The sequence below is a fragment of the Cibotium barometz genome, chromosome 58, assembly GCF_041138505.1.
Source record: "Cibotium barometz isolate CiBa-2024 chromosome 58, ASM4113850v1, whole genome shotgun sequence".
Taxonomy (NCBI): Eukaryota; Viridiplantae; Streptophyta; class Polypodiopsida; order Cyatheales; family Cibotiaceae; genus Cibotium; species Cibotium barometz.
The window spans coordinates 15872360-15898514 of NC_141103.1; the positions used below are offsets into that span (position 1 = coordinate 15872360).

The 26155-nt window shown below is 47.8% G+C and overlaps 2 protein-coding genes across 3 annotated transcripts in view; both read left to right on the top strand.

The window, feature by feature from the left end:
- Positions 1-26155, top strand: part of EMB1789 (CCCH-type zinc finger family protein) — a 60351-nt gene that overhangs the window by 33524 nt on the left and 672 nt on the right. For both annotated transcript variants that reach the window (XM_086792758.1, XM_086792759.1), the window contains 5 exons: positions 24409-24471; positions 24585-24722; positions 24959-25009; positions 25279-25419; positions 25613-26155. The exon at positions 25613-26155 is cut by the window's right edge and continues 672 nt beyond it. In XM_086792758.1, coding sequence (XP_086648884.1) covers positions 24409-24471; positions 24585-24722; positions 24959-25009; positions 25279-25419; positions 25613-26155 — 936 coding nt within the window. The remainder of the gene's footprint in view (positions 1-24408; positions 24472-24584; positions 24723-24958; positions 25010-25278; positions 25420-25612) is intronic.
- On the top strand, positions 2156-5099 carry LOC147605954 (uncharacterized). Its single transcript, XM_086792822.1, has 3 exons — positions 2156-3713; positions 3814-4132; positions 4260-5099. The coding sequence occupies exons 1-3, from the start codon at positions 2281-2283 to the stop codon at positions 4800-4802; spliced, it is 2295 nt and encodes a 764-aa protein (XP_086648948.1). The 5' UTR covers positions 2156-2280; the 3' UTR covers positions 4803-5099.

The following is a 26155-nucleotide window of genomic DNA, read 5'->3' on the forward strand; positions in this document are numbered from 1 at the left end:
GCATCAGTGTTTATTCATGTTCATGATGTACTGTTGATTGTGGGTCCTGTGGGATGGCCATGAGCAGAGCAAGTAAAGCATCCAGGGGGACATGACTATTCACGAGGTGGATGCCCTTGATTTATGTATTCAGATGTTCTGTTTCAGTTGGCAGGACAGCTTTTTCGTTGCTCTCTTAGGTTCTGTTTCAGTTGGCAAATCCTTTGAATGAACAATCGAGGACGATTGCTTTGTTTTAAGAGGGGGGTATGTTACAGGACCGAGTATTTTACCTCTTTTTCTTAAGCATTGTAATTATGTTTTAAGCATGTTTAGCATTCACTAATCATGTTTTATCCTGTATATGCATGTGTAAGTTTGTACACTTGTGGATGCAGATACATGTTTGGTGTGTGTGTACATGTGTATGCATGTTCATGTGCGTGTGTTTTTCTCTTACCTTGTTGCAGGTATAGCAGTCTCTCTCTCAAGGCTATTTGTGGGTCAGCCTTGCAAGTACAACAAGTACTGGCACTGTGACATGTGGCACACGTGGCAGCTGATAGGACTGGTTTCACAAGTGGGCTGCAGCTGACGTGTGGCTGGCCACGAGGCACACTGTAGCACAGGTGGCAGGGCTGCAGGAAAGCGCAGGCGACTGGTTGGTGGTGGTTGACTGCATAGGCAGGCTGCAGGCGTCGCCATGTAGGCAGCTGACGTGGCAGGCGCTGCAGTCGAAGTGCACCCAAGCAAGAGAGAGAGAGAGAAGCAATGCTCAAGGCAGCAAGCGCAAGAAAGAGGAGAAGGCGGGCAACTAGATGCGAAGACGCCGGGCAGTAAAGAAAAACGTAAAAGCGCCAGGTAGCAAAACGCGGAAGAAAAAAGAACGCACAAAAAAAAAGAGCAGCGTGGGATTTTTTCGAAAAGCACTTAAACGCCATGTAATTTTTTATTTTAAAAAAAGAGAAAAAGCTATTCGATTGTCTTTTGGGAAAAGCCTTTGTAATAGAATTTTCTAAGGGGAAAAGCATAGCTTTTCCCCCCAAGGCTCTTGTTTCACCACAACACAAAAATTGGGTGAAAGCTTCAAGGAGATCTCCTCTCCGTGGAGCAAGGGGATTTCTTCTCAAGAATTGTACAAGGGCTATGCCGACCTCGATTGATAAATAAATACCTGCGGGGACGCCACGCTTTGGGGCCAATTGGTCTTTTGTGCAGGAGCACTCTTGCTCCACTTATTGTTTTTCTTCTTCTTCCAAATTTATTATTCCAGTTCGTAAAGCGATTTAAGTGTGATTAAGTGTGTTCACCGCCCGTCAAGTTTCTGAAGGCTGGTTTCATCAGCCGGCACAACATGTATTGCAGGAACAAGTACACAGACAACAAGTATCCAAGGTACAAGAAGTACGGTGCATAGTAGCAATGAAACGCGTTTCGCTGTCCCTGAGGCATATGAAACGTTTCGAAACGTTTCGTTGTTTTTGAAACGAGTTTTTTTTTTGACTTTTTTTTTCCCCAAAAACTGCAATATCCACGTTAAAAAAAACGTGGCTGCCGTTTTTGTGCGTTTCTGTGCGAGCGCCGAGCAGCCTGCATCTTCGAAGTCACGCCGGCGCACAGGTTCTCACGCGTCCAGCCTCGCAGTGCGCACTCTAGCGTGAGTGACCACTGACTTGCCTCTCTCTCTCTCTCTACACCTCTCTCTCTCTCTCTCTCTCTCTCTCTCTCTCTCTCTACACACACACACAGCCGTGCTGCATTGCTGTCGTGTCTCTCTCTCTCTGCACTTTTCTTTAACCGATACCCCGAAGTGGATTGTAACCAAAGATGTATTCTGATCTGTCCTATAGGTCAGCTTTGGCCTCGACAGGACGTTAATATATCTTTCTTTCTTTCTTTCTTTCTCTCTCTCTCTCTCTCTCTCTCTCTGTGTACACACACACGTCACACGTGACACGTTCTCTCTCTCCACCTCTCTCTCTCTCTCTCTCTCTCTCTCTCTCTCTCTGTACACACACACACGTCACACGTCCTCTTTACACACCTCTCTCTCTCTTTAGTATTTCTCTCTCTCTCTCTCTCTCTCTCTCTCTCTCTCTCTCTCTCTCTCTCTGTACACACACGTCACACGTCCTCTTTACACACCTCTCTCTCTCTTTAGTATTTACACCTCTCTCTCTCTCTCTCTCTCTCTCTCTCTCTCTGAACTACAGAATTATGATTAAATTTATAAGGCTGAAAATTAACCTGAACTTTGAACTTTGAAGGCTGAAATTTTCTTGAACTTTTTACAGAATCGAGATGGGTCGCAATCGTGATGCTGTATGGGCCCATGTCACCTCACTTGGAAGATACGGTGGGTCTGGGGCCGAAAAGTGGAAGTGCAATTTCTGCTTATTAGTGACCGGCGGGAGTGTAACCCGCATCAAAGCCCATTTGTCTGGCTTGAAGGGTGAGGGCATTTGTGCTTGTCCCAGGGTACCAAAGGCTGTGTATGACAGTCTACAAGAATGGAAGAAAATCCAAGAAGGGGTTGTAGACTCTAACACAGGTACAGGTGTCGAGGAAGAAGAGAGCTCCGAGGCAGTGGCAAAGAGGGGGAAAACTCATGTGGCTGAAAGCCAAGATTCCTTTGCAGGTGGTGTGTATGCAGGTACGAGCTCTATGCCGGTAGCGGCTCGTTCTAAATTGCCGGTTGTGGGGTCTCTCAAGAGAGGCAATATCAAAGCAGGTTTTCAAAAGCAGGCTGTGAAAGAGGCAACTCGAGAGCTCACTAAGCTCTTCATACAATGTGCCTTGTCTTTCAACATACTACGCACAAATCGTTGGAAATGTGCCATGCGTGCCATCAGTCGGATTGGGTACGAGTGGGAGGGACCCAACTATGAGACTATGCGCACTAAAGAGCTATGTAGAGAGCGTGCACAGGTGCATCACGAAATTCAGCCATTAAGGAAGACTTGGGAAAAGTATGGTTGCTCATTGCTTTGTGACGGGTGGTCAGATGTACGCAAGAGAAGTGTGTACAACATCTTGGTGTCCTCTTGCAAGGGCACAATGTTTTTGCGTGCCATTGATGCATCCCAGCCAGGCACAGTGGTTACAGGAGAGTTCATTTGGCGCCATTTGCGTGAGGCTGTTTTGGAAGTTGGGCCGGAAAATATTGTGCAGGTTGTGACTGACAATGGTTCAAATTGTGTCAGTATGGGCCGCATGCTTGAGGATGAGTTTCCACGCATTGTTTGGACACCATGTGCCAGTCATAGTTTGGATCTTATGATGGAGGATATGGGCAAGCTAGGTTGGTTGCAGGAAGTATTAAATACAGCTCGCTTCATTGTCAAATTTGTCACAAAGCGGCCCAAGATCCTTTCTATCTACAGGGCACAGGGTGAGTTGGAGCTGTGTAAACCCGCCACCACTAGGTTTGCATATATGTTCATAGTGCTTGATAGAGTAGTAAGAGTACGAAAGGGACTCTTACGACTAGTGGTGTCCAAGGAATGGTATGACTGGGAAGCTGAAAATAAGTGTTCAAAGTCAGATAAGTTTGTTAGCACTATCATGGGTGCTGAGTGGTGGGCAACAGCAGAGGGATTGGTGAGGATTTTACAACCTTTCTACAGCGTATTACGAATCACCGACATGGAGGGTTGCACCATGGGCCTCTTATATGGGTACATGGACAAGCTCGGGGAGTGCCTTATAAAGGCAACTGGTATTTCTGACATCCAGTAAGTATTATATTTTACTTCTCTTTAAATTTCAGCTCTAAACTTTATTTAATATAAACTCTAAATCGTGATTCGTGATTCGTAATGTTCAAAAAACTAGGAAGGCCAGCCTCCGTGCTATTTGGCAAGATCGTTGGGATTGGTTTCATAGACCAATCCATGCAGTGGCCCACATTCTCCATCCTTTGTGGAGACACGAAGATCAGGCATGTTGCGAGGAGTTGGAGGATGGTTGGACCGAGTATGTCACAGCATGGGTGGGTGGAGATGTGGATCAGTTGGCTACCTTGGAGCAGCAGCGGCTTGCCTTCCGCAACAAGACAGGAAAGCATTTTGGGTCACCGACTGCTGAGTTGCATTCAGGGATGTTACAGCCTGTATCTTGGTGGGAGAAATATGGTATAAGTGCCCCACAGTTGGTGAGTATTCATTAAAGTTTTATGCTCATGTCACATGATATATCATGATTCATGCATGTGCTTTCACCTGTGTCATGGATAATGAATCATGTCTCATGTGTGATTTTTTGGGTTTGAATTTTGGCAGAGGAGGCTTGCTATGAGAGTGCTTTCACAGGACTGCAGCTCAGGTCCTTGTGAGAGAAATTGGAGTACATGGGCCCTTTTCCACACAAAGAAAAGGAACAAATTTACCACTCCACAATTAGAGCGGTTGGTTTATTGTCATTGCAACCTCCGTCTACTTGAGCAGAGAGGTACTTCTATAGAGCCGATTCAGGTGAATGTCGACAAAATCGACATTGAGAAAGTGAAAGACATCCCAGAGATCCCACCTGATGAGCAGGACATTTACACCATGTTATATGAGGAGGCGATGCAGGGAACCAGTCAAACACGTAGCCGCTCTCGAGCCAGGGTGGGCAGGGATACACATGGTGCTAGCACTAGCAGGAGTTTTGTACGTGGCACAGATGATGGTGGTAGCACGAGTGTTGCATGTGAGACAGCGACAGCAGCAGAGGTTGTAGATGACTCTTCTGATTGGACCACAGCTTCTGAGGCATCTGATGTTGCAGATGAGGATGAGGATGAGGATCTTGAGTTGGATGATGCAGAGGAGGATGAGTAGGCTCTCAGAGTCTAGTATCTACTTAGTACCTACTACCTAGTCATGACTCATTCTCATTTTCATTTATGATTTTTTGACATGTATGATGTATTATGTCATGTTTGACATTGGAGGCTACTAGCTAGAGCCTTGGATAGTGTTGTTATTTTTAGATTTTTTTGAGTTTCTTTCATGTATGGTGTTAGTGACAGTCACATGTCACATGTGACATACTCTCATTTGCTTCAGCCATAGCCCATGTGGCATGTGACATTTATGATGTATCATGTGACATTTCTCATTTTATGGATTGCCACTCTTTGGTCCTGACTCCTTTTGCCATTTGGTTACTTGTAAGTTGTAAATCGTAAATTATTAAGTTGTGCTAATTTATTTGAGCCTATGAGATCAAGGTAACATGTGTCCCCCCCCCCCGCGGGGACCCTTGCCGTTTCATACTTCTGGGCTTCACCATGAAACGTTTCGAAACGTTTCGAAACGCGTTTAAAAAACCTTTTTTATGAAACTCCTGGCTACTATGGTACGGTGGGTATAACAAGTTTAGCAGCAAGTTCAGTAAGTACAACAAGAACATGTGTACGGCTGCAAGTACATAAGTGGTTGCAGGTACAGAGTGGGAAGGAGGGCTTACGGCAGTTGTTATAGAAGAGATTCAGCCAAGAAAAAGAAGTTTTTTTTCCGCTTGTGTGGTTGGTTTTTAGGCATCGGTTGCACTCCCATTACGTTGTGACTCCTTGTTGAGATGTCAAGCTCAACATGAGCTGAAACTCATGAGGCGCCTGCGTGACCGTTCGACATTTACATCAATGGTGGGTTTGGTAGCTGCATCGATATATCTTCGCTAGAGATTCTATAGTTGGACTACACTGACTAGTCCACACCTACTCACCCCACTTTAGCGTGTTCACATTATGGACCGCATGTATATACTCTAGTATGTGTTAGTTGCTTTATCTCCTTTGTAGACCTTTTTTGTTGAAGAAGAAGAAGTATAACAAGTTTAGCAGCAAGTTCAGTAATTACAACAAGAACATGTGTACGGCTGCAAGTACATAAGTGGTTGCAGGTACAGAGTCGGAAGGAGGGCTTACGGCAGTTGTTACAGAAGAGATTCAGCCAAGAAAAAGAAGTTTTTTTTTTCTGCTTGTGTGGTTGGTTTTTAGACATCGGTTGCATTCCCATTCTGTTGTGACTTCTTGTTGAGATGTCAAGCTCAACATGAGCTGACACTCACGAGACGCTTGCGTTACTGTTCGACATTTATATCAATGGTGGGTTTGGTAGCTGTATGGACATATCTTCGTTAGAGATTCTATAGTTGGACTACATTGACTAGTCCACACCTACTCACTCCACTTTAGCGTGTTCACATTATGGACCGCATGTATATACTCTAGTATGTATGTTAGTTGCTTTATCTCCTTTGTAGACCTTTTTTGTTGAAGAAGAAGAAGAAGAATTTTTAGCCTCTCACCTTGTGTGTTCTCTTATGTGAGAGTGTGTGTGTGGTTGCAAGAGCTTAAGCTCCCCCTGTATCTTTTCATGGTATCAGAGCTTGGTTCATGCTAAGAGCTGAGCAGCAAGTAAGAGAAGCACAGGAAGTGACACGAGGGTAAGAGCTTTATCTAGTCTTTCCTCTTTGTATTGGCTTTTACATCCTTGTCGGGAGCTCTTCGGGAGGCATTGGCAAACGAACTCCGATTGAGGAGCTTTCTTCGCGGGAGCGATGCTTCAAGGCAACTATAGGGTCTTTCGGACAAAAATTTTCAAGCCGAAAATGAATTTTGGACACGTTTGGACCTTTGTTTTTCAGTTCGCAAGTGTTCACGAGCATTGCGGTTGAGGTCACTAGTTGTGATCGTTTGGGTATAGCATAGTATCACTGCAAAGAATACAATAGTTTGTGCAGGTTAAACAAGAGTGCTGTTTTTGGTGAGTGTTGCAGACGAGATGTCAAATGATGGAATTAACCAGATTGTTGTAGAGAAGCTTGACAAGAACAACTTCCATGCTTGGAGGTTTAGATTGACAAATTTTCTGATGGAAAAAGGCTATTGGGACTACATTGAAGGTGAACATGAGGAGGCACCAGAGATACCAGAGATTAATCCAATTGCTGCAGATGTAAAAGAATACAAGGATTGGAATCAAGGAGTAAGGAAAGTCATGTATTGACTTTCTATTAGTATACAAGACACCATGATTGGGCATATACAGGATGCCAAGTCACCCAAGGAGGCATGGGACACCTTGGTGAAGCTGTATGAAACTAATTTTAAGGCACGAAAGATTTAGTTGAAGAATGAGCTTCATACTATGGAGAAGAAAAACATGTTTGTGAATGATTATGCCTTGAAGATCAAGGGCATTGTAGAATCCCTTGCATATATTGGCGTTTCTGTTGATGATGATGATAAGGTGGAAGTATGTCTACGTGGTCTCGGGCCACAATACAAGGCGTTCAAGACGTCTATTCAGACTTCGAAAAACATTCCCAACTTCACAGATTTGGTGTCAATGTTGATCATTGAAGAGAAGATTTTGGGTGAAGATCAACAATCTTCATAAAACAAAAACAGTTCAAAACAGCAGATCTTTTACACAAGTTCAGGTAGAGGACGAGATAGAGGTCGTGGATGTGGCCAAGGTGGTGGTCGAACAGGTAATCAAAATTATGGTCAGTAACAACAGTAACAACGGTTCCATGAATCACAACAGAGGTGAAAGAGGTCAGTTTAGAGGCAGGGAGAGTCAAAGAGGTCGTGGTAATTGGCAAAGACAGCATAATGATATACGAGGCTGTTTTTATTGTGGTAAGCCTAGATATGTGCAGACAGATTTCTATAAGAACTAGAATGATATGTGAAATGGAAAAGTGCAGCAAAATAACTATGCATCCTCTAGCAGAAATAGTGATGATAATGAGAGGTTGTTTGTTATGCAACATGTAGTTAATGCTGTGTTTGGAAATGATGTAGCAACATGTAAGGAAGATGTATGGTATGTTGATTCAGGTGCTTCGAACCATGTGAAGAGTCTTGAAAGACCAGGTTTTGTTAAAACAGGGATGACATTGTTCATCTGATTACCTATGTCAGAGATGTGCCATTGTCTATGCAGGATGGTAAGGTGAAGTACCTTGCAGATGTACTTCATGTTCCGAACATTACAAAGAATCTAGTTTTTGTTGGTCAAATGATTGAGCAGGGTTTGCAGGTGTGGTTTAACCCTGATGGTTGTTATGCCTTAAAGATAAGTGCAGGTTGGTTGCAAAAGGGAACAGAGTGGACAGAATGTTTACACTGAATGTAAATATGCTTGAAGTGAGTGCTGCAATGTTTGCAAATGGTTCAGGAGTTGCTACAGATACAGACATTTGGCATAAGAGAATTGAGCATGTAAATGTGCAAAGAATGAAGTCTATGCAGACTAAAGAAATTGTGACAGGGCTGCCTAAGTTTAAGGTTGAAGGTATGCAGAAAGTATGTGAAGCATGTCAATTTGGATAGCAAACAAAGCATGTATTTCCACATGACAGAAATGTGAGCATGAATGTACTAGATGTTGTGCATTCAGATGTATGAGGTCTTGTGAAGACTATGTCTATGGGTGGCTGCAGGTACTATGTAACATTCATTGATGATCACACGAGGAAAGTGTGGGTGTATTTCATGAAGGAGAAGAGTTTTCAGAATTTTAGAGTGATGGCTGAAAAGCAGACAGGAAAGCATGTGAAGTGTCTAAGGTTAGATGAGGAGGAGAATACTTCTCCAATGAGTTCTTTGATTTCTTGCGGACGAATGGCATTCAGAGACAGTTTACATGTAGATACACTCCGCAGCAAAATAGAGTTGTTGAGCGGAAAAACAGGCACATTGCAGAGATAGCACGAGTATTGATAGCAGAGACAAATATGTCGCATAGCTATTGGGCTGAGGTTGTGTCTACAATAGTTTATATCATGAACATGACTCCTACTGCAGCCATACATGATGTAACAGAGAAGAAGTTTACTGGCAACAAACCTGATTTGTCTCACTTGAAAGTTTTTGGATGTATTGTATATGTGCATGTACCAGATGAGTTGCGTACTAAGCTAGATCTAAAGACAAAAAAATGTGTGTTTATTGGGTATTCCTTTGAGCAAAAGAGATATAGATGTTATAATCCTGTTACATGTGAATTGAGGGTAAGCAAGGATGTTGTATTTGATGAGATGAGTAGGTGGTATATTGCTAAAAAAGATGCTGTTGGGGTTGATTTAAGTGGAAATGTGGTTGCACAGAATGCAAGTCAGCAATCACAGTCATTGAGTGGACCAAGAGAGTCCTCATGCAATGGTTCTGCTGATAGATCATGGAGTGGCAAGCTGCGTCATAATACCAATCTTGGAAACATAGTTGGTACATCACATAAAGGCAAAGAGAAAGTGGTTGAGTCCCTTGGTATGCCTGATATTTATGCAGGGCATTCCCTTGTTGATGGAGAGTTTAGTGGCTCGGAGATGAGCCCTGATGAGGAGCTTGGGATTCCAACAATGAGGACACCTGGTGTAAAGAAGGCTTTGGAAGCCATGAATGCAAAGTTACGAAGATCTGAAAGAGTAAAAAACCTTGTGGAGAGGTTGACTTACGATCGTTATGTGGCACATCACTATGCTTACATGGCAAACATTGTGCAGGTTGTAGAGCCCACATATTTTGATGAGGCTATTGAAAATGTGTATTGGGAGAAAGCTATGGATGAGGAGATAGATGCATGTATGAAAATGAGACTTGGGATTTAGTGCCATTGCCTGAAGGCAAGAAAGCTATTGGATGTAAGTGGGTGTATAATGTGAAACATAACAGTGATGGTAGCATAAGTAGGTACAAGGCTAGATTGGTAGCCAAAGGATATGCGCAGACACATGGGATTGATTATGAGGAGATGTTTGCTTTGGTTGCAAAGATGGCAACTGTGAGAGTTTAACTGCGGTGGCTGCAGCTAAAGGTTGATTTTTTACATCAGATGGATATGTAAGCTTCGTAAGGCCTTGTATGGGCTGAAGCAAACTCCACGAGCATGGCATGACAAGATTGTTGAGTATCTTATGACTATTGGTTTTCATATGGCAGATGCAGATCACTCTTTGTAGAGTGATAAGGGTATTATGATCATCACCATCTATGTAGATAATCTTATTGTTGGGGGTGAGAACTTGGAAGAGATTGAGTATATGAAAAGTCTTCTCAAAAGGAAGTTTGACATGAAAGATTTGGGAGATCTGCGCTACTTTTTGGGCATTGAGGTCATTCACACACTTAATGGTATTTGGCTGTCACAAAGACAGTATGTATTGGACATGTTGTCTAAGTATGGGAGGACTGGTTGTAAGCTAATCTTGGTGTCATTAGATTAAAATGGCAAGCTCAGTATGGATGCAGGTTATGTGTTGGAGGACTCCACTATGTACAGGAAGATTATGCAGAGTTTGATCTATGTCACGATAAGCAGGCCAGATTTGAGTTACACTGTTGGCTTAGAGAGCCAGTTTATGAAGGTTCCGTGCAAACCATATCTTGACAGCGTGCGACGCATACTTCGGTATTTGAGAGCCACTGTTGATTATGCATTGTTTTATGCAGCAGGTGTACCATTGGAGCTATATGGGTACATAGATGCAGATTGAGCAGGCAGCATCTTAGACAGGAGATCTACCAGTGGATTTATGTTTTCATTGGGGAGTGTTGCTGCTGTGACATGGAGCAGCAAGAAGCAGCCCACAGTTGCCTTGTCGAGTACAGAGGCAGAGTACAGAGAAGCTGCGGTGGCAGCATGTGAGGTAACTTGGTTACGCAAGCTACTTGCTGATTTGGGTTTGCATGTGGAGAGAAAGGTTATCATATATTTGTTACAGGTGACAATTCTCGTAGCTACTCTCGGGCTATCGCATGACTAAAAGTTATGGTGGATTATCCCATATGCAAGAGCACGAGAAGGCGAAGAGCCATATATAGGATGTGGTGGCACCTTGTCATAGATATCTCCTCCGGTCGGATTTTGGGGGGGAGCAACGGCTAGGAGATGAGAGCCCAGCCACCGATGTTGCTCAGTGCCGTAGGGTGGTGTGCGTGCTGTTGCTGCGTGACTTTTACATGGTATTAGAGCTTGGCTTGTGTGGTCTTGGGTGGTCCTAACCTCTGTTTAATCGAGGTGCTCAAATTGAAGGAGAGTGTTGGGGGTGGCAATTCTCGTAGCGACTCTCGAGTTATCGCATGACTAGAAGTTGTGGTGGATTATCCCATATGCAAGAGCATGGGAAGTCGAAGAGCCATATATAGGGTGTGGTGGTACCTTGTCATAGATCTCTCCTTTGGTCGAGTTTTGGGGAGGAGCAACGGCTAGGAGATGGGAGTCCCGCCACCGACGTTGCTCAGCGTCCTAGGATGATGTGCGTGCTGCTGTTGCATGACTTTGACAATATTGTGACAATCTTAGCAGTATACAGCTGGCCAGGAACCGAGTTTTCCATGCGCGGACGAAACACATTGAGGTACACTACCACTTTATCAGGGAGAGAGTCTTGGAAGGCGACATCGACTTGGCCTACGTCAGCACACAAGATCAAGTCGCTGACATCTTTACGAAGGCCTTGGGAGTTGAGAAGCTCCACAAATTTCGAGATATGCTTGGAGTTCACGAGCTAGAGTTGAGCTTGAGAGGGAGTGTTGAGATGTTAAGCTTAACATGAGCTGACACTCACGAGGCGCTTGCGTGTCTGTTCGATATTTACATCACTGTTGGGTTTGGTAGTTGATATCGACATATCTTCGCCAGAGATTCTACAGCTGGACTACATTGACTAGTCCATATCTACTCACTCCACTTTAGCGTGTTCACATTATGGACCGCTTGTATTTACTTTTGTTTGTGTATATGTCACTTTATCTCCTAAGACCTTTTTTGTTGAAGAAGAACAATTTTCAGCCTCTCACCTTGTGTGTTCTTTTCTAGGGTTTGTGAGAGTGTGTGCTTGCAAGAGCTCAAGCTCCCTTCTTCCCTGCATCTTTTCACTCTTGTTCCTCGAAGAACGATTGGTTTATAGCCCCATAAGCGATCGGGAACGTTTCCCACACATACTAGATGATATTGTTGCGGTCCAGGGAAATTTGACCTCTCTCACTATGGCGAATTTCGACGATGAGAGAGAGTATCATATCCCCGTAGAAACCGTTTCCTCGACAGTGGCTGTTTTCAGAAGCCGTCATCACGGATGACATGAACGCCATGTTTCGGAAATTTATGTGCGTCATAGCGTGACAAGGAAAACAGATTAGCCAAGAATGAGGCGAGACATGCTCACTCATGTGCAACAATGTCTGGTTTGTCAAAAGGTGAAGGCTCCTTGTGGGAAGAAGATAGGGTTGTTACAATCTTTACCTATTCTCGAAGGACCTTTTTAAGACATTTCAATGGATTTTGTGATGAATTGTCTCCCAGTCCGGGTAAGCATAACACGCAGTGTTTGATGATTGTAGATCGATTTAGCAAATTTGTTATGAATGTTGAGGATGCTAGGTGGTTTATTTGGCATCGATAGCCCATAGGTGACATACCTAGGACCATTGTGTGAGATCGAGATGCCAAGTTTACCAGTCATTTCTGGAGAGCATTATTTGATAACTTTGGAACTAAGTTGAATTTTTCTAGTGCATTCCACCCACAGACAGACAGCTAGACGGAGATTCACGATCAATTGGCGTTCACGACTAGCAAGGTAAATGAGAACAATATTTGCCTTTAGTTCAAGCTGTGTTGAATGACTCTTTTCCTTCAGCTATTGGCAAGACTTCATAGGAGGTAGCATTTGGAAGACTGTTCTAGTCTTTGTTGTCCTTGGTGCATGAAGCTAACTGATTGACGTAGTCTTACCAAGAGGTCTTGGAGTGTGTGAAAGACAGATTGGCTAAAGCATAGGTGGCTTGCACTCGACAGGCCAACAAGGACAAAAGAGATGTAATCCTATTCGGAAGGATCTCAGGATAATGAAGCAAAGGTTGAAATAGGTGGGCAAGCGATACCCAAAGTTGTTGTTTCAGAGCTTTGGAGCCTTACCCATTTTAAAGAAAATCAATGAGGTTTCCATGAAGCTAAAGCTACCTCCCGCCATGCACGATGTGTTCCATGTTAGTTTGTTGAAGCCTTATATTGGACCTCCTCTCTCCGATGTCCACAATGAACAGGAATTAGACGTAGTGGACAAAGCTGAAGTTATGGTTCCAAAACAGATTCTTCTACATCGTTTCAAGCACGGCTCTGACCGAAAAGAAAAATAGTTTCACGAAGTTCCAAGACCGAGGGACACATGAAGCGGTGTGGCTTGACAAGACCTTCTTCGAAGATTATCCGGCATTATTGATGGACTTTTTGGAGGCTTTGCGGCTTTTGTCAAATTAAGCAGAAGGGGATGTCACGTGCATCCGCACTTGGATGCCACATGGACATATCTGTACAAGCAGGTGCAGGACCTGGAGTAGAAACTGGTCCCTTGTGAACCCCATCCGGGACGAGTTAGCCTGGGGTACACTCTAAGTGTCCAAGGTCAGGTGTACAAGTCTCGTACATGGTCTTGGTCAGGTGTGCAAGTCCCGCACATGAAGCAGTGCTAGTCCGTACTCTGAGTCAACCTTTGGAATGATTACAAGTGTTCTGGGTGTTTGGCTTGTAGCCAGATACCAGGCATTTGAAGAATAGCATGTAGTTGCATGTAGGATTTGCTTAGTGTCGGGTTGTACCCAACACTTGGGCTAGCTAGGGCAGCCCATGGGCCATAGCTTTGGCCCATAAAGCCCTCAGCATGAGGCCAGCCCTTCTAGGACATAGGCCTTGATGGCCAGCCTCTAGGAGGCAAGGGGCCAGCCCCTAGTAGGCAAGGACTGGCTCAGTCAGGCCTAGAGGGCCTGGACAGCCAGTCGGCCAGGCCCAAAGGCCTGGGCAGCCAGTCGGCTAGCCTATGGAGGGCCAGTCCAGCAGGCGGCCAGTGCACAAGGGCTGCCAGGCAGCCTGGACAGCAAGAGGAAAGGTAGCCAATACATAATGTGGAAGGTGCCTATGAACATAAAACAGGGTGTGAAGTTAAATCAACAGGCCGACAGCCTTTTAAGAACCACCGACCAACATCTATTGTACCTATATAAGCATGGGCTTGTCAATAGGTCAAGGCTTCTCATAATTCACAAAGTGCTGAATTGTTTCAAGGGCCAGGACAGCCAAGGGGAGCATAACTCAAAGGTGAAGATTGAAGGTCAAGAACGAGATCATCTACAGGCCGACGGTTTATATGCAAGAGAAGATTTGCAGAATTGAGTCTTTTTCTCATCATTCAATAAAGCAAATACACCATCCTTGGTGGGGCCTTGCAGAGGACACCTGGCTTTCGGACACCACACCTATACCAGAGAGAGATGACAGAGATCAGAGCTCAGTTTCATAGAGAGGGTGCGGAGCGACTGGCTTGCTTCAGAGCACACCCAGGCATGTTCTTTAGGGAGCTGTGGACACCCTCTTCATTGATGTATACCATTTTATACCCCCAGTATGGTACATGATGGAGCTAGCTAGGTTGCATATCATGATTGTATACTCCATGCATATAGCTTTGCATTCTCCTAGTAGTAGAGCTCCATCTCCTCCCCCACTCATTGTACTTATTGCACACCCAGATTCAGCTTTTTAGTTCAGTACTTCTTCATTTTGTTGGGATGACAGAGGATACTCCATACAGGTACACCGATTTGTCTCATAGGCCGAGTTCGGTCTTTTGGAAGACGTTAATAAAATCTTTCTTTCTTTCTTTCTCTCTCTCTCTCTCCCCCCCCCTCTTTCTTGCATTCTTACTTCCGCTACATTGTGCAAATTGTCAGGAACCAAGGTGTTGAATATTCGTTTTCCGAAGTATAATCTTCTCTGTAAGCTTTCGCAGGTTACAAGAATACAGAGCATTCGCATGGCTCATAGGTGGGCGTCCCTTGCCTTTGCACTGGACACATCGGAGCAAGGAGCCATACGATTACAAGTCACGTGACATCAGTTTTAATCAAGCAGAGATGCTTTATGCAATGGATATATCTCCTGTTCCTACAACCTGTAGCTAACAGGTCTTTCTAAGCACGAAACTGGCTTAGGGGAAAGCCTAAAACTGGGATCCCTGACAGTGGGTTCCACATCTTGGCCACACTACGGGCTACACAAGTCCTAGCCAACCATAGGCAACATGAGTCTTGGCCCCAACACGGGTGACACGAAGTTCCCTGGCCTCTTGTACCTTTGCGTGAAATAGGGGAGAGCTTGGGCAGCCAAATGGTGGCAAAATAACATGAGACCTCCTACTGTGTTAGCCAATCAAACCAAACCTGTTGCTTTCAAGGGAAAAAATATGCCAATGAGTGCATGCTGTGTTAGACTAAGTTTGTGAGTATCACCATCTTTGTGGGCACACTGCATTTCATAGATGTTGAAATTTGGCATTAACAAGATCCCAACCCCGTTCTCACTCACGTTTTTAACTAGAGGAGCTGTTGCCAACCCCGTTGAGATGTCTGCATCCTAACTTGCCAGCCTAGGCTTTCCAATGCCATTAACAACAATGTTGGAAAACACTGAGGTGTACAAGGTGGGATTGGCCACACTGGTTGGAATACCCCGTCACCGTAAGCTTGGCTAGTTACCAATGAAGAGATTGCTAAGATGTAGTGTGTCATAAAACATCAACGCTCGCTGAAGCTCCCCCCCCCCCCCCCCCGCTCGAGCCTGTTGCCCGCCTTCGTCCCTCGCCTTCGCCCCCCGCGTGCCTGCCTTCGCCCGTGCCCTCGCCCTCGCCTTCGCCCTCTCCCATCGCCCTCTCCTTCGTCCCCGCCTACTCGCGCCCCCCCCTCCGCGTCCCGCCCTTTCGCGCCCCCCGCCCCCTCTTCCTTTCGCGCCCCCCGCCCGCCTGCCCGCCTACCCCCGCCCCCCTTTCGAGCCCTTCTCCCCCCTTTTCGCCCCCCCCCCTTTCGCGCCCTTCCCGCTGCCCGCTCCCGCTCCCGCTCCCTCCCTGCTTCCCCTCGCCTCCCCCCCTCGCTTTCGGTCTTTTCCTCCCCGCTCCGCGCTCCCCCCCGTTTTCGTGCAGCTTGGTTTTTGCAGGACCCTCCGTCTCCGCTCCCGCCCTCGACTCAACTTCAGACTCTGATGGAGGCCCCTCCCGCCCTCGACTCAGCTTCAGACTCTGATGGAGGCCCCTCCCGCCTCACCTCAGAGGGACTCTTCCGCAGCCCCCTCGCCTGCCCCTGAGGATACCCCCATCAGGCTTTCTCTTTCGCCAGAAGATGAAGCGAGCCTCGCCGCAGAGGTGGAACGCCTCCAGTACATTCCACCATCTGCCGTATAGTAGCAGAGGGGAGATCCGGGATCTTCTCCAGGCCCGCCTTCTTGCAGATGTGGGCAAGATCCTGGACGTTCAGTTACTGGGCCGCGGACACTACTAGATTGTGTTTGAGACAGCCCAGAGCGTGGCCCAGGTCTTAGCCATGAGTCCCCTTGACATCAGGGGCGCTTGGGCCTTCTTCAGACATTGGCAGCATGGTTTCGACCCAGCAGCGGCCGAGCAGGGAGAGCGCCTATTCCATGTCACAGTTTGCTTTCCCGGACTTCGCCGCGAGTACCTTCCGCTCCTTTCCAGGATAGGATCATTGGTGGGCTCGGTGCTTGAGACTGGCCCCATAGCAGCTTCAGTGGTGGCTAGAGCAGCTGGCCTTCCTTCGGTCAGAGTTTTGGTTCTTGACATCTCCTCCCTTCCGAAGGCATTCAATTACCTAGGATAGGGGGGGATGGACGGCACCGAACGAGTGTTTTATATACAGGCAGGTCGGCCACCTGGCCAAGGCCTGCCCTCGCAGGAGACCCCGACCTTCACCGCAGTAGTAGACCTCCGTTGGCCCGTCCACAGATGTGGCTCGGCAGGCAGCCTCCGGGACACCTGCTCAGCCCACAGAGACCTCTGATTGGCAGCCTGGACAGGGGCGAGATAGCCACAGCAGCATGCCCAGAGACCGACGCAGCAGCAGACACAGCCTCAGCATCATTGGGTTCCAGTGAGGAACAGCTTTGCTTCCCTCCAGGAGGAGACCCCAGCACAGACTGAGGATTAGGAGATGCCAGCGCCCCCCCCTCCACCTCCACCTCCACCTCCACCTCCACCTCCACCTCCCCTCCCCCTCCCCCTCCCCCTCCCGCCTCGCTTCCACCCTCGCCTCCTCCCGTTCCCGCTCCCGCATTTTCAGCGTCTCCTTCCCCATCCCCTTCTCCCCCTCCGCTCGTCTTAGCTCCCCGGGAGGCACTGGCAGTGCCCTGGTGCTTACGTGCAGCCCGGCGGGCACTAAGCACCGACCTTGCTCGTGTACCGTAGAGGAGACCTACCATGCCGATTCGTGCTTCACGGATATCCTCTATCCGCAGTCGGCTGAGTAGTCTCGACACTAGACAGCACTCGGAGGCTTTCGACTACTCCTTTACACTCCTATTTGGAGCGGAGGGCCCCCATGAGCCAGCACCTATCAGAGTTCATGTGGTGATACTTCCGGCCCGAGTGTAGGAGGCACTTGATTCAGCGGTGGCCTTCTTCTTCCCTCTTTGCGGCACTCGCGACCGGGAGTGGACTTTGGATCTTGCTCTTAGTATTTTGCAGATACAGGCAGTTGAGTTTTCTCACCATGTGAGCGACTTGGAGATTACAGACATGGTAGGCCGACTTTGGGAGTTGGCACATTTCTTTGATACCGGGAGTGCGGATGCCTCCGGGAATCGACACTTGGTGGTTCGCATAGTGGCAGACCTAGCGCGAGACCCTGGCTATGTATGCATACATGAGGATTCTTTCTCCAAGCGGGAGGCAGTCGCTATGGGACACAGCCACTGGCGCCTGGTCCGAGACTCTTGTAGCACACCGGGTGGGCAGATTCGTAGTCGCTCAGATGGGGATTACTCTCCATCCAAGCCGCTTGCGAAGGCCCGCCGTATGGCTGAGACAGCCTCCACCTCAGCAGGTCATCCATGAGGATCATCTCATGGAATGTACAGGGCCTTGGCGGTGCACACTATGTACGTTATCGTGGTTGCTTGAGGCAGGAGCTTCAAAGATGCCTGGTTGGGGGCAGTATTGATATTCTAATGATGCAGGAGCACCATTTGAGTGAGTAGGATTCGGAGATATGGTTCGGTGATGCCTAGTAGATGGGACACTTTTTGGTCTGCAGGTTTTGGCCCCTTGGGTGGGCAGGGAGGAGTATGGATGATCATTGCGGATGCATGGCGGCAGGCCATTGTGGATCGCGGGATCACTGTGCCTGGTAGAGCGCAGTATGTTATTGTGAGGATGCACGATGAGCACATTGGTGTGCTCAATGTCTATGCGCCCAATCATGCTAGTGCCAGAGCAGAGTTTTGGACCCTTGTTACAGATGCATTGCCCGAGGCCGCACATTGGTGTGTTGGGGGAGACTTCAACATGCTTGAGGACCCGGCCGATAGGGTGGGAGGCAGTGTTACAGTGCACGGCACGGAGCTTGCAGCTTGGGAGCGATTTTGTATGACACTGCAGATCATTGATGCATGGCAGCATGAGGCTTTCTCCCGTTCTCAGGACAGTCTCAGTTTTTCTCGGTTGGATCGCCGACAGGGAGGGACTAATCTATCACGGATTGATCGCTTCTATGTGGGCGACAGGTTCGGGGAGCGTGGTGGCTCCGTTGGCATTCTCGCTGGCACCTCTTTCTCAGGCCATGCGCTAGTTATTTTGACTCTTGAGGAGAGGACACGGGAGACCAGCTTGCAGTTGAGGATCCCAGAGAGGATACTTACAAACCCCAGTCTTTTTGAGGACATTGAGAGGATATGGCAGGATAGCCAGAGCTCTGACTTGGATGCAGCAGGCCAGTGTGCCCAGGGGCTCATCGAGCTCAGCTCTTTTTTGCACGCTACAGCCTTGACACGGCTGGGAGAGACATGAGAGCGGAAGTGTCGCTTGAGACGTAGCCTTGTTTCGCTCCAGCGCCTTCAGGAGCAGCAGCCTACATGTGAGTGGGTGGCGTCCCAGCTGAGCCAGGCACGCTAGGAGGTTAGAGAGGCAGAGGAGCAGAGACACGAGTTTTACTATCATCGCCAGGCCTCTCAGTGGACTCAGCTTGGTGATAGAGTGACTGAGGGGTTTTTTGAGATCACCGGACCCCGCCATGCTCGAGCAGGAGTACGCAAGATCAGGAGGCAGGATGGATCGTTAGCCATTGAGCCCGAGGAGATTAGAGCTATTGCCACTTCTACAGAGACCTGCTTTCAGCGGAGCCAGCCACCACGGAGGCACGTGATGCTTAGAGAGACTGTGTGGGCCCATGTGTAGAGGAGGGTCACAGATCGTATGCGCACAGCTTTGGGTGAGCCCCTTTCAGAGGATGAGCTTGGTGAGGCTTTGAGGGCCCTCCCGCATCATAGTTGTCATGGGGAGGATGGATTGACGCGTGCCTTTTTTATGCGCTATTGGGACCTTTTGGGGCCAGGCCTCCGCCGGGGTTTTCAGCATGTTTTGGACACTGGGGTGATGCCACAGAGTTTTTCAGAGGGCTTGATCTTTCTTATCCCCAAGGGGGAGGGAGTATCAGATGATATTCGGCAGTGGAGGCCTATTACGATCCTCAATACTGTCTACAAGGTCCTAGCCAAGGCCTTGAGTTTGAGGATCCAGCCCTTCCTTGGGGATTTGATTCATGCTACCCAGACAGGATTTGTCAAGGAGCGCAGTATCCTTGACAACATTTTCACCTTCTGGGAGGCGACGGACCGAGCTAGATTTCTCGGCGAGGACTTGGTCGTTATGCTTCTCGATTTTGAGAAGGCATACGATAGAGTCGACTGGGTTTTTCTGGAGGGCACTATGCTTCGCCTGGGTTTTGAGCCAGACTGGATTCGAGGGGTGGCAGCTCTATATTCCACAGCTCGTAGCCAGGTGTTGATGGCAGGAGGACGGGGGCCGAGTTTTGAGCTGACTAGATCAGTCCGTCAGGGATGCCCTCTCGCTCCGTTTCTTTTTCTTTTCTTTGCAGAGGCTATGAGCATGTATCTGACAGTAGAGGAGGTTGGTTTGAGAGGACTCCAGCTTCCAGTCCGGGGTGAGAACTTGCTTGATTCTGAGTTTGTTGATGACACGGGATTGTTTTTGCATGGCCAGGAAGCCAATCTACAGAGGGCAGAGCAATCTCTACAGGTTTTTGGTGTGGCTTCGGGAGCATTGATCAATTGGCGCAAGACAGTGGCTTTTTGGATCAGTAGCGTCCCCGCTCCGGCATGGAGCCCAGACCCGGGTTTTAGATGGATTCCTCTTGGCGCAGCAATGCGGTATCTGGGATGCCAGATTAGACTTGATTTGTCACCTGAGCAGCAGATCGCCCCGCTTCTTCTGAGCATTCGGAAGAAGCTTTTATATTGGAGTACAGCTCGGCTTTCCTTGGCTGGGAGGGTGGTGGTGACAAATCAGGTGCTTTTAGCGACTATGTGGTATATCACGTCTTGTTGGATTTTCTCGAGCTCTTGCATCAGCCAGGTACAAAGGACTTGGTCGTTATGCTTCTCGATTTTGAGAAGGCATACGATAGAGTCGACTGGGTTTTTCTGGAGGGCACTATGCTTCGCCTGGGTTTTGAGCCAGACTGGATTCGAGGGGTGGCGGCTCTATATTCCACAGCTCGTAGCCAGGTGTTGATGGCAGGAGGACGGTGGCCGAGTTTTGAGCGGACCAGATCAGTCCGTCAGGGATGCCCTCTCGCTCGGTTCCTTTTTCTTTTCTTTGCAGAGGCTATGAGCATGTATTTGACAGCAGAGGAGGTTGGTTTGAGAGGACTCCAGCTTCCAGTCCGGGGTGAGGACTTGCTTGATTTTGAGTTTGCTGATGACACGGGATTGTTTTTGCATGGCCAGGAGGCCAATCTACAGAGGGTAGAGCAATCTCTACAGGTTTTTGGTGTGGCTTCGGGAGCATTGATCAATTGGCGCAAGACAGTGGCTTTTTGGATCAGTAGCGTCCCCCGCTCCGGCATGGAGCCCAGACCCGGGTTTTAGATGGATTCCTCCTTGTGAGCATTCGGAAGAAGCTTTTATATTGGAGTACAGCTCGGCTTTCCTTGGCTGGGAGGGTGGTGGTGACAAATCAGGTGCTTTTAGCGACTATGTGGTATATCACGTCGTGTTGGATTTTCTCGAGCTATTGCATCAGCCAGGTACAGAGGACTTGGTCGTTATGCTTCTCGATTTTGAGAAGGTATACGATAGAGTCGACTGGGTTTTTTTGGAGGGCACTATGCTTCGCCTGGGTTTTGAGCCAGACTGGATTCGAGGGGTGGCGGCTCTATATTCCACAGCTCGTAGCCAGGTGTTGATGGCAGGAGGACGGGGGCCGAGTTTTGAGCTGACTAGATCAGTCCGTCAGGGATGCCCTCTCGCTCCGTTCCTTTTTCTTTTCTTTGCAGAGGCTATGAGCATGTATCTGACAGTAGAGGAGGTTGGTTTGAGAGGACTCTAGCTTCCAGTCCGGGGTGAGGACTTGCTTGATTTTGAGTTTGCTGATGACACGGGATTGTTTTTGCATGGCCAGGAGGCCAATCTACAGAGGGCAGAGCAATCTCTACAGGTTTTTGGTGTGGCTTCGGGAGCATTGATCAATTGGCGCAAGACAGTGGCTTTTTGGATCAGTAGCGCCCCCGCTCCGGCATGGAGCCCAGACCCGGGTTTTAGATGGATTCCTCCTGGCATAGCAGTGCGGTATCTGGGATGCCAGATTGGACTTGGTTTGTCACCTGAGCAGCAGATCGCCCCGCTTCTTCTGAGCATTCGGAAGAAGCTTTTATATTGTAGTACAGCTCGGCTTTCCTTGGCTGGGGGGGGTGGTGTAGGTGCTTTTAGCGACTATGTGGTATATCACGTCTTGTTGGATTTTCTCGAGCTCTTGCATCAGCCAGGTACAGAGGCTGATCAGGAACTTTCTTTGGTCTGGGCAGGATGGTCAGCCGGCCTAGGCTAAGAGATATCGAGCTCAACTAGTGCTACGGCAGACATTGATGACCCACCTGAGTGAAAGCTTCCGCATCTACACGACTGGCATGGCTGGTGAGACTATGGGTGATATGCGGCCAGTGGGATGACAGGCTGTGTGATAACCATTTTGGATTACTAGAGACTGGAAGTTATAGCGCCAGCTCATTTAGTCGGTTATGGACCGACCCTTGTATGTTGTAGTAGTTGAGTACTAACCCATATAGTGTGTACTCTTATCTTTATGTTATGTTGGTTGAGTAGAGAAAAAAAAAATAGACGAAAATTCAGCTATCCATCTCTCTCTTGTGTCTTGCCCTGTCTTGTGTGTGTGTGTGTTTGCTTGTTGCTAGGGTTTGAAGCTTATTGTTGGGGGGTTGCTTCCAGGCGCTGAGCAATGGAAGGAGCTTCTTTTTCAGCGGCTGCAGGCTAGAGCTCCCCGAGTAGGGGGCACTTGGGCACCAGAGATACGGTGGATCTTCACAAAGATGAGGAGGACAGGCCTCAGTAGAGGATGGGAGGACAGATTTGCCTTGAGTATCTTGCGAGCTTGGGAGGTGCTGAGATCGGGGCTTTCTCAGAGACCTCCCACTTGTGAGGAGGAGCGGGCCAGACAACCGCTCATTTGGAGCCCCGCGGTACGCACAGAGCAGGGTCATATGCTGGGTTCTCGGCCTCGTCTAGCCTGGGGACGATTGGCGGCAGGCCCAGCACACAGTTTTGGAGATTGGCAGGCCTTTTGCAGTCTCCCGGAGAAGATCCAGGCGGAGAGGCTGAGTCACTTCAGAGGGGGGCTGATTATGAGGGATGACATTCAGGAGGCTCTCACTGAGGAGTGGTTCACGCCTTTTGAGCCAGCGGCTCCACGGTGGATGGGAGCCTTTACACAGTTGGAGATCCTGATTGCTGTTAGAGCTTGCACTGAGGATGGTAGATGCCTCTACTATGAGATACAGGATGAGGGCAGACTTCAGAGAGTGGAGGCGGAGTGGCCTTTGGTTGCAGAGTGCATCTTTCAGAGGATATGGGTAGTGGCCGCCGCTTCTCGGAAGTGGCATATTGATCCAGATCCTGCAGATGTGGACTCTGATTGGTGCATATGGGCATATGTTGCGCGTCCCTTGGCCCGGCTCCAGTGGGACCCTGGCGAGTACGAGTGGCATGATCCTTATGCGTCCCCTGAGGCCACAGAGATCACCTTTTTCCAGTACACTATTTGGTCGGGGAGGCATATTTTGACTGCGAGGAGGACGGTCTCTCCAGCTGCATCGGAGCATTGGCGGCTACAGGGACTCTCATAGGAGTTCCTGGAGGATTTTTGGACCAGGCTCTGGGCTAGCAGACAGGCACGCGGGATCTTGGCTTTCCAGTGGCTGGTTGCCCACAGGGGCTCTGCAGTTGGCACCTGGCTTGTCTACAGTGGCCTTCCGCCGGCCTGCGTCCGATGTGGCCACCCATTGGAGACACAACGACATTGCCTATGGGACTAGTCGTCCATAGGCGCAGCAGATTTGGCTGAGGATTTTGCGCATTTTGGCCCCCCTCTCTCCAGAGGGAATGTATACGTGGGGAGCCGCTGCTTGGTCGACTTTGTCAGGGCTAGCTCTGGGATACGAGACGGAGCAAGCCAGCCAGGCCATCAGATTCATTGGAGGCTAGCCTCGCCTTGTTCCTTCACCGGATTTCTCGACAGCTGGCTGGACACAAGAGAGGGATTTACGATGGGAGCTCCTCAGCAGCCTCACCATATGGTTCACTTGGAGAGCCCGTTGTTTCAGGGCCTTTGAGGGGAGACTGGAGCCACCAGTAGAGACTGTTCGGGCTATCTGGTAGGAGTTGATTCACACCCTGCGAGGCCAGTATGACCGCATCCGGGGCGACTCGGATCGAGCGATCTTGCGACGCCAGGCCTTCCACACCACTTGGCGTAGCGGCCCTTTCTATACTCTACACACGGGTACCCCCTGCTGGCACTACAGGCCACCTGTTTGGATTTTCCCCCCTCCTATTGTATGATATAGCCTCAGTTATTTGTACTTTTCTGCACCTAGGGAGAGTCTCCCTAGCTGCCTTGATTGGATCTTTGCTCTGCCTTCTTATGAGCAGGAGAGGGTTTGTAGCCCATTGGGCTTTTTTCTTTTTATAACTAATGAAAGGATCTTTTCATGGAAAAAAAAAAGATGTAGTGTGTCATTGGGTGTGCCTTCAACCAACTCTTCCTTGTGCGCAAACTTGCACATTCATCAGCTTCATCCTACTCATGCTTGTGAGCCTGCTGCCTGTCTATGGAACTTTGTAATCCTATGATGTGACATGGCATTGGGATCTGTTTTGTTGTTATTTTTTGCCATTTTGAAAAGGTTTTTAAAGGCTGCGATATACATTTGGTCGAGATGTTTTTGTAATTAGTTTGGGTTTTTCTTTGGGAAGTTAGTTTGGTTCAGTTTTAAGCTTGTTTTTTTTTCTGAACCCCCCTATTTAAATGGTAATTTGTTTTTTGTTCATCTCTTGACAGACTGAGGTGTCAGGTAAGAAACCGAAGCGCACTTTAACTGCTGAAAGGAAAAAGAAAAGACAGGTCCAGTTGTTTTCTGCTTATTTTTCTGGTGTTCTTTTGATGTTCAAATCTTACCATTGAAAGAATGTGGACGAATTCTTCTCCAAATGATCTATTGGGTTTTATGACTGTAGCGAGCAAAGCATAGGAAGAGAGCTCAGAAAGAAGAGGCACTTGGCATACGGAAGCTCAGGTTGAAGCCTCCAATGATAAAAAAAAAGGAGAAAGTCATCAAATTCTGCCAGTTTTATATCAAGGGAAAATGCAGCAAGGTATGCTTAGTGGAAAGTCCATGGGTGTGTAGCACAGTGGTGAAGGTGTTTGTCTCCCAGGATGAGGACGGGTTTTTATCCACATACCAGCCAATATGCACTGTAGTATGTACACACTATAACTATATAGTATATATACCAGGGAAAAAAAAGTTACCTTACAACTCAGATTTTATATCTACTTTATTTTTGTAGAAGCAGCTCCTAATATGCTTCATGGTTTTTGCTCTCATCAGGGTGCAAGCTGCACTTTCTCGCATGCTGTTATACCCAGGACGAAGTCTGAGGTGAGGTGCAAGTTAACGCAGCCTTTTAATATTTTGGGGCGAAAAAGTTGAAAAGTTTCAAAAGCTTACTGTTGTACTAGCTCATGTTGCAGGAGTCTAAAGTAGGGTTATAGTATCTAGTCCATACTATGCATGATGGAGTTGATGGTTTAGTCTTGTGGATGACTACCATGAGGTTATAAATTGCACTTTCTTATAAGGCGAATTTGGGCATGTTCCTGGATTCATATAGGTATATATTATAGTAACCATGCTGGGTGCCTGTGCAGATGTGCAAGTACTTCATAAATCGGTGCTGTTTGAAGGGAGATGATTGCCCATTTTCGCATTCTCTCTCCTCCTTCCCTTGCAAATTCTTCCACACTCGAGGGTACTGTTTGGATACTGATTCATGCCGATTCTCACATGAGGTACACATTGTGCGCTGCCCTATTTTGAAGTTTCATTATCAAGGTTCTTTGTTTGGAATGAGGGCCAAAGTTTGTTTTTGTTTGGGGGGGTGGGAGGGTGTGGGAAGAGGGGCATGGCCGATGGGTCATTATATTGGTATTGAATTTTATATCATTGTTTGCATAGTTCATCTTTCTGTGTTTGATTCTGCAGCCTATAAGTGAAGAGACGAGGCAGGAGCTGCTAAGGAAAATTGAACAGGAGCAACAGGTTCGTCAGGGAAATGTGGTGACAGCCAGTGATGGTTTGGGTGAGACAATTGCTTCCATAGATGTGAGCCCAGGACTCCTAGAGTTGGAGAATCATATGCCTTTGTTTGATCCCAAGCTCCTCCCTTCAAGAGGCAAACCTGTTAAGAGTAAGGATGCTCAGGGAGGGAATCCATCATTATCAAGGGATGTCAAGGAAGACTTTACTAATATTGCAGCAGGTATTGGTAATGCTGAGAATGGTTTCACACATAGTGAGGCTTGTGATAATAATCCCATGCTTCTGGCAGCGAGGAAGGCAGCCTCCACATTCACATTTGGGCCTAGCAATGCCATAAACTCTGGTGCAAACAGATCTCTGTTGCATGGTGGTCTGCTGGGAACAACGGGATCCCCGCTCAATAGAACTATGGTTTTGGATGCCTCAACCCCCTCTGGATTTGTAAGGAAAGAGAATCCAGGACAACCAGGAACCCCAGGACCTGCC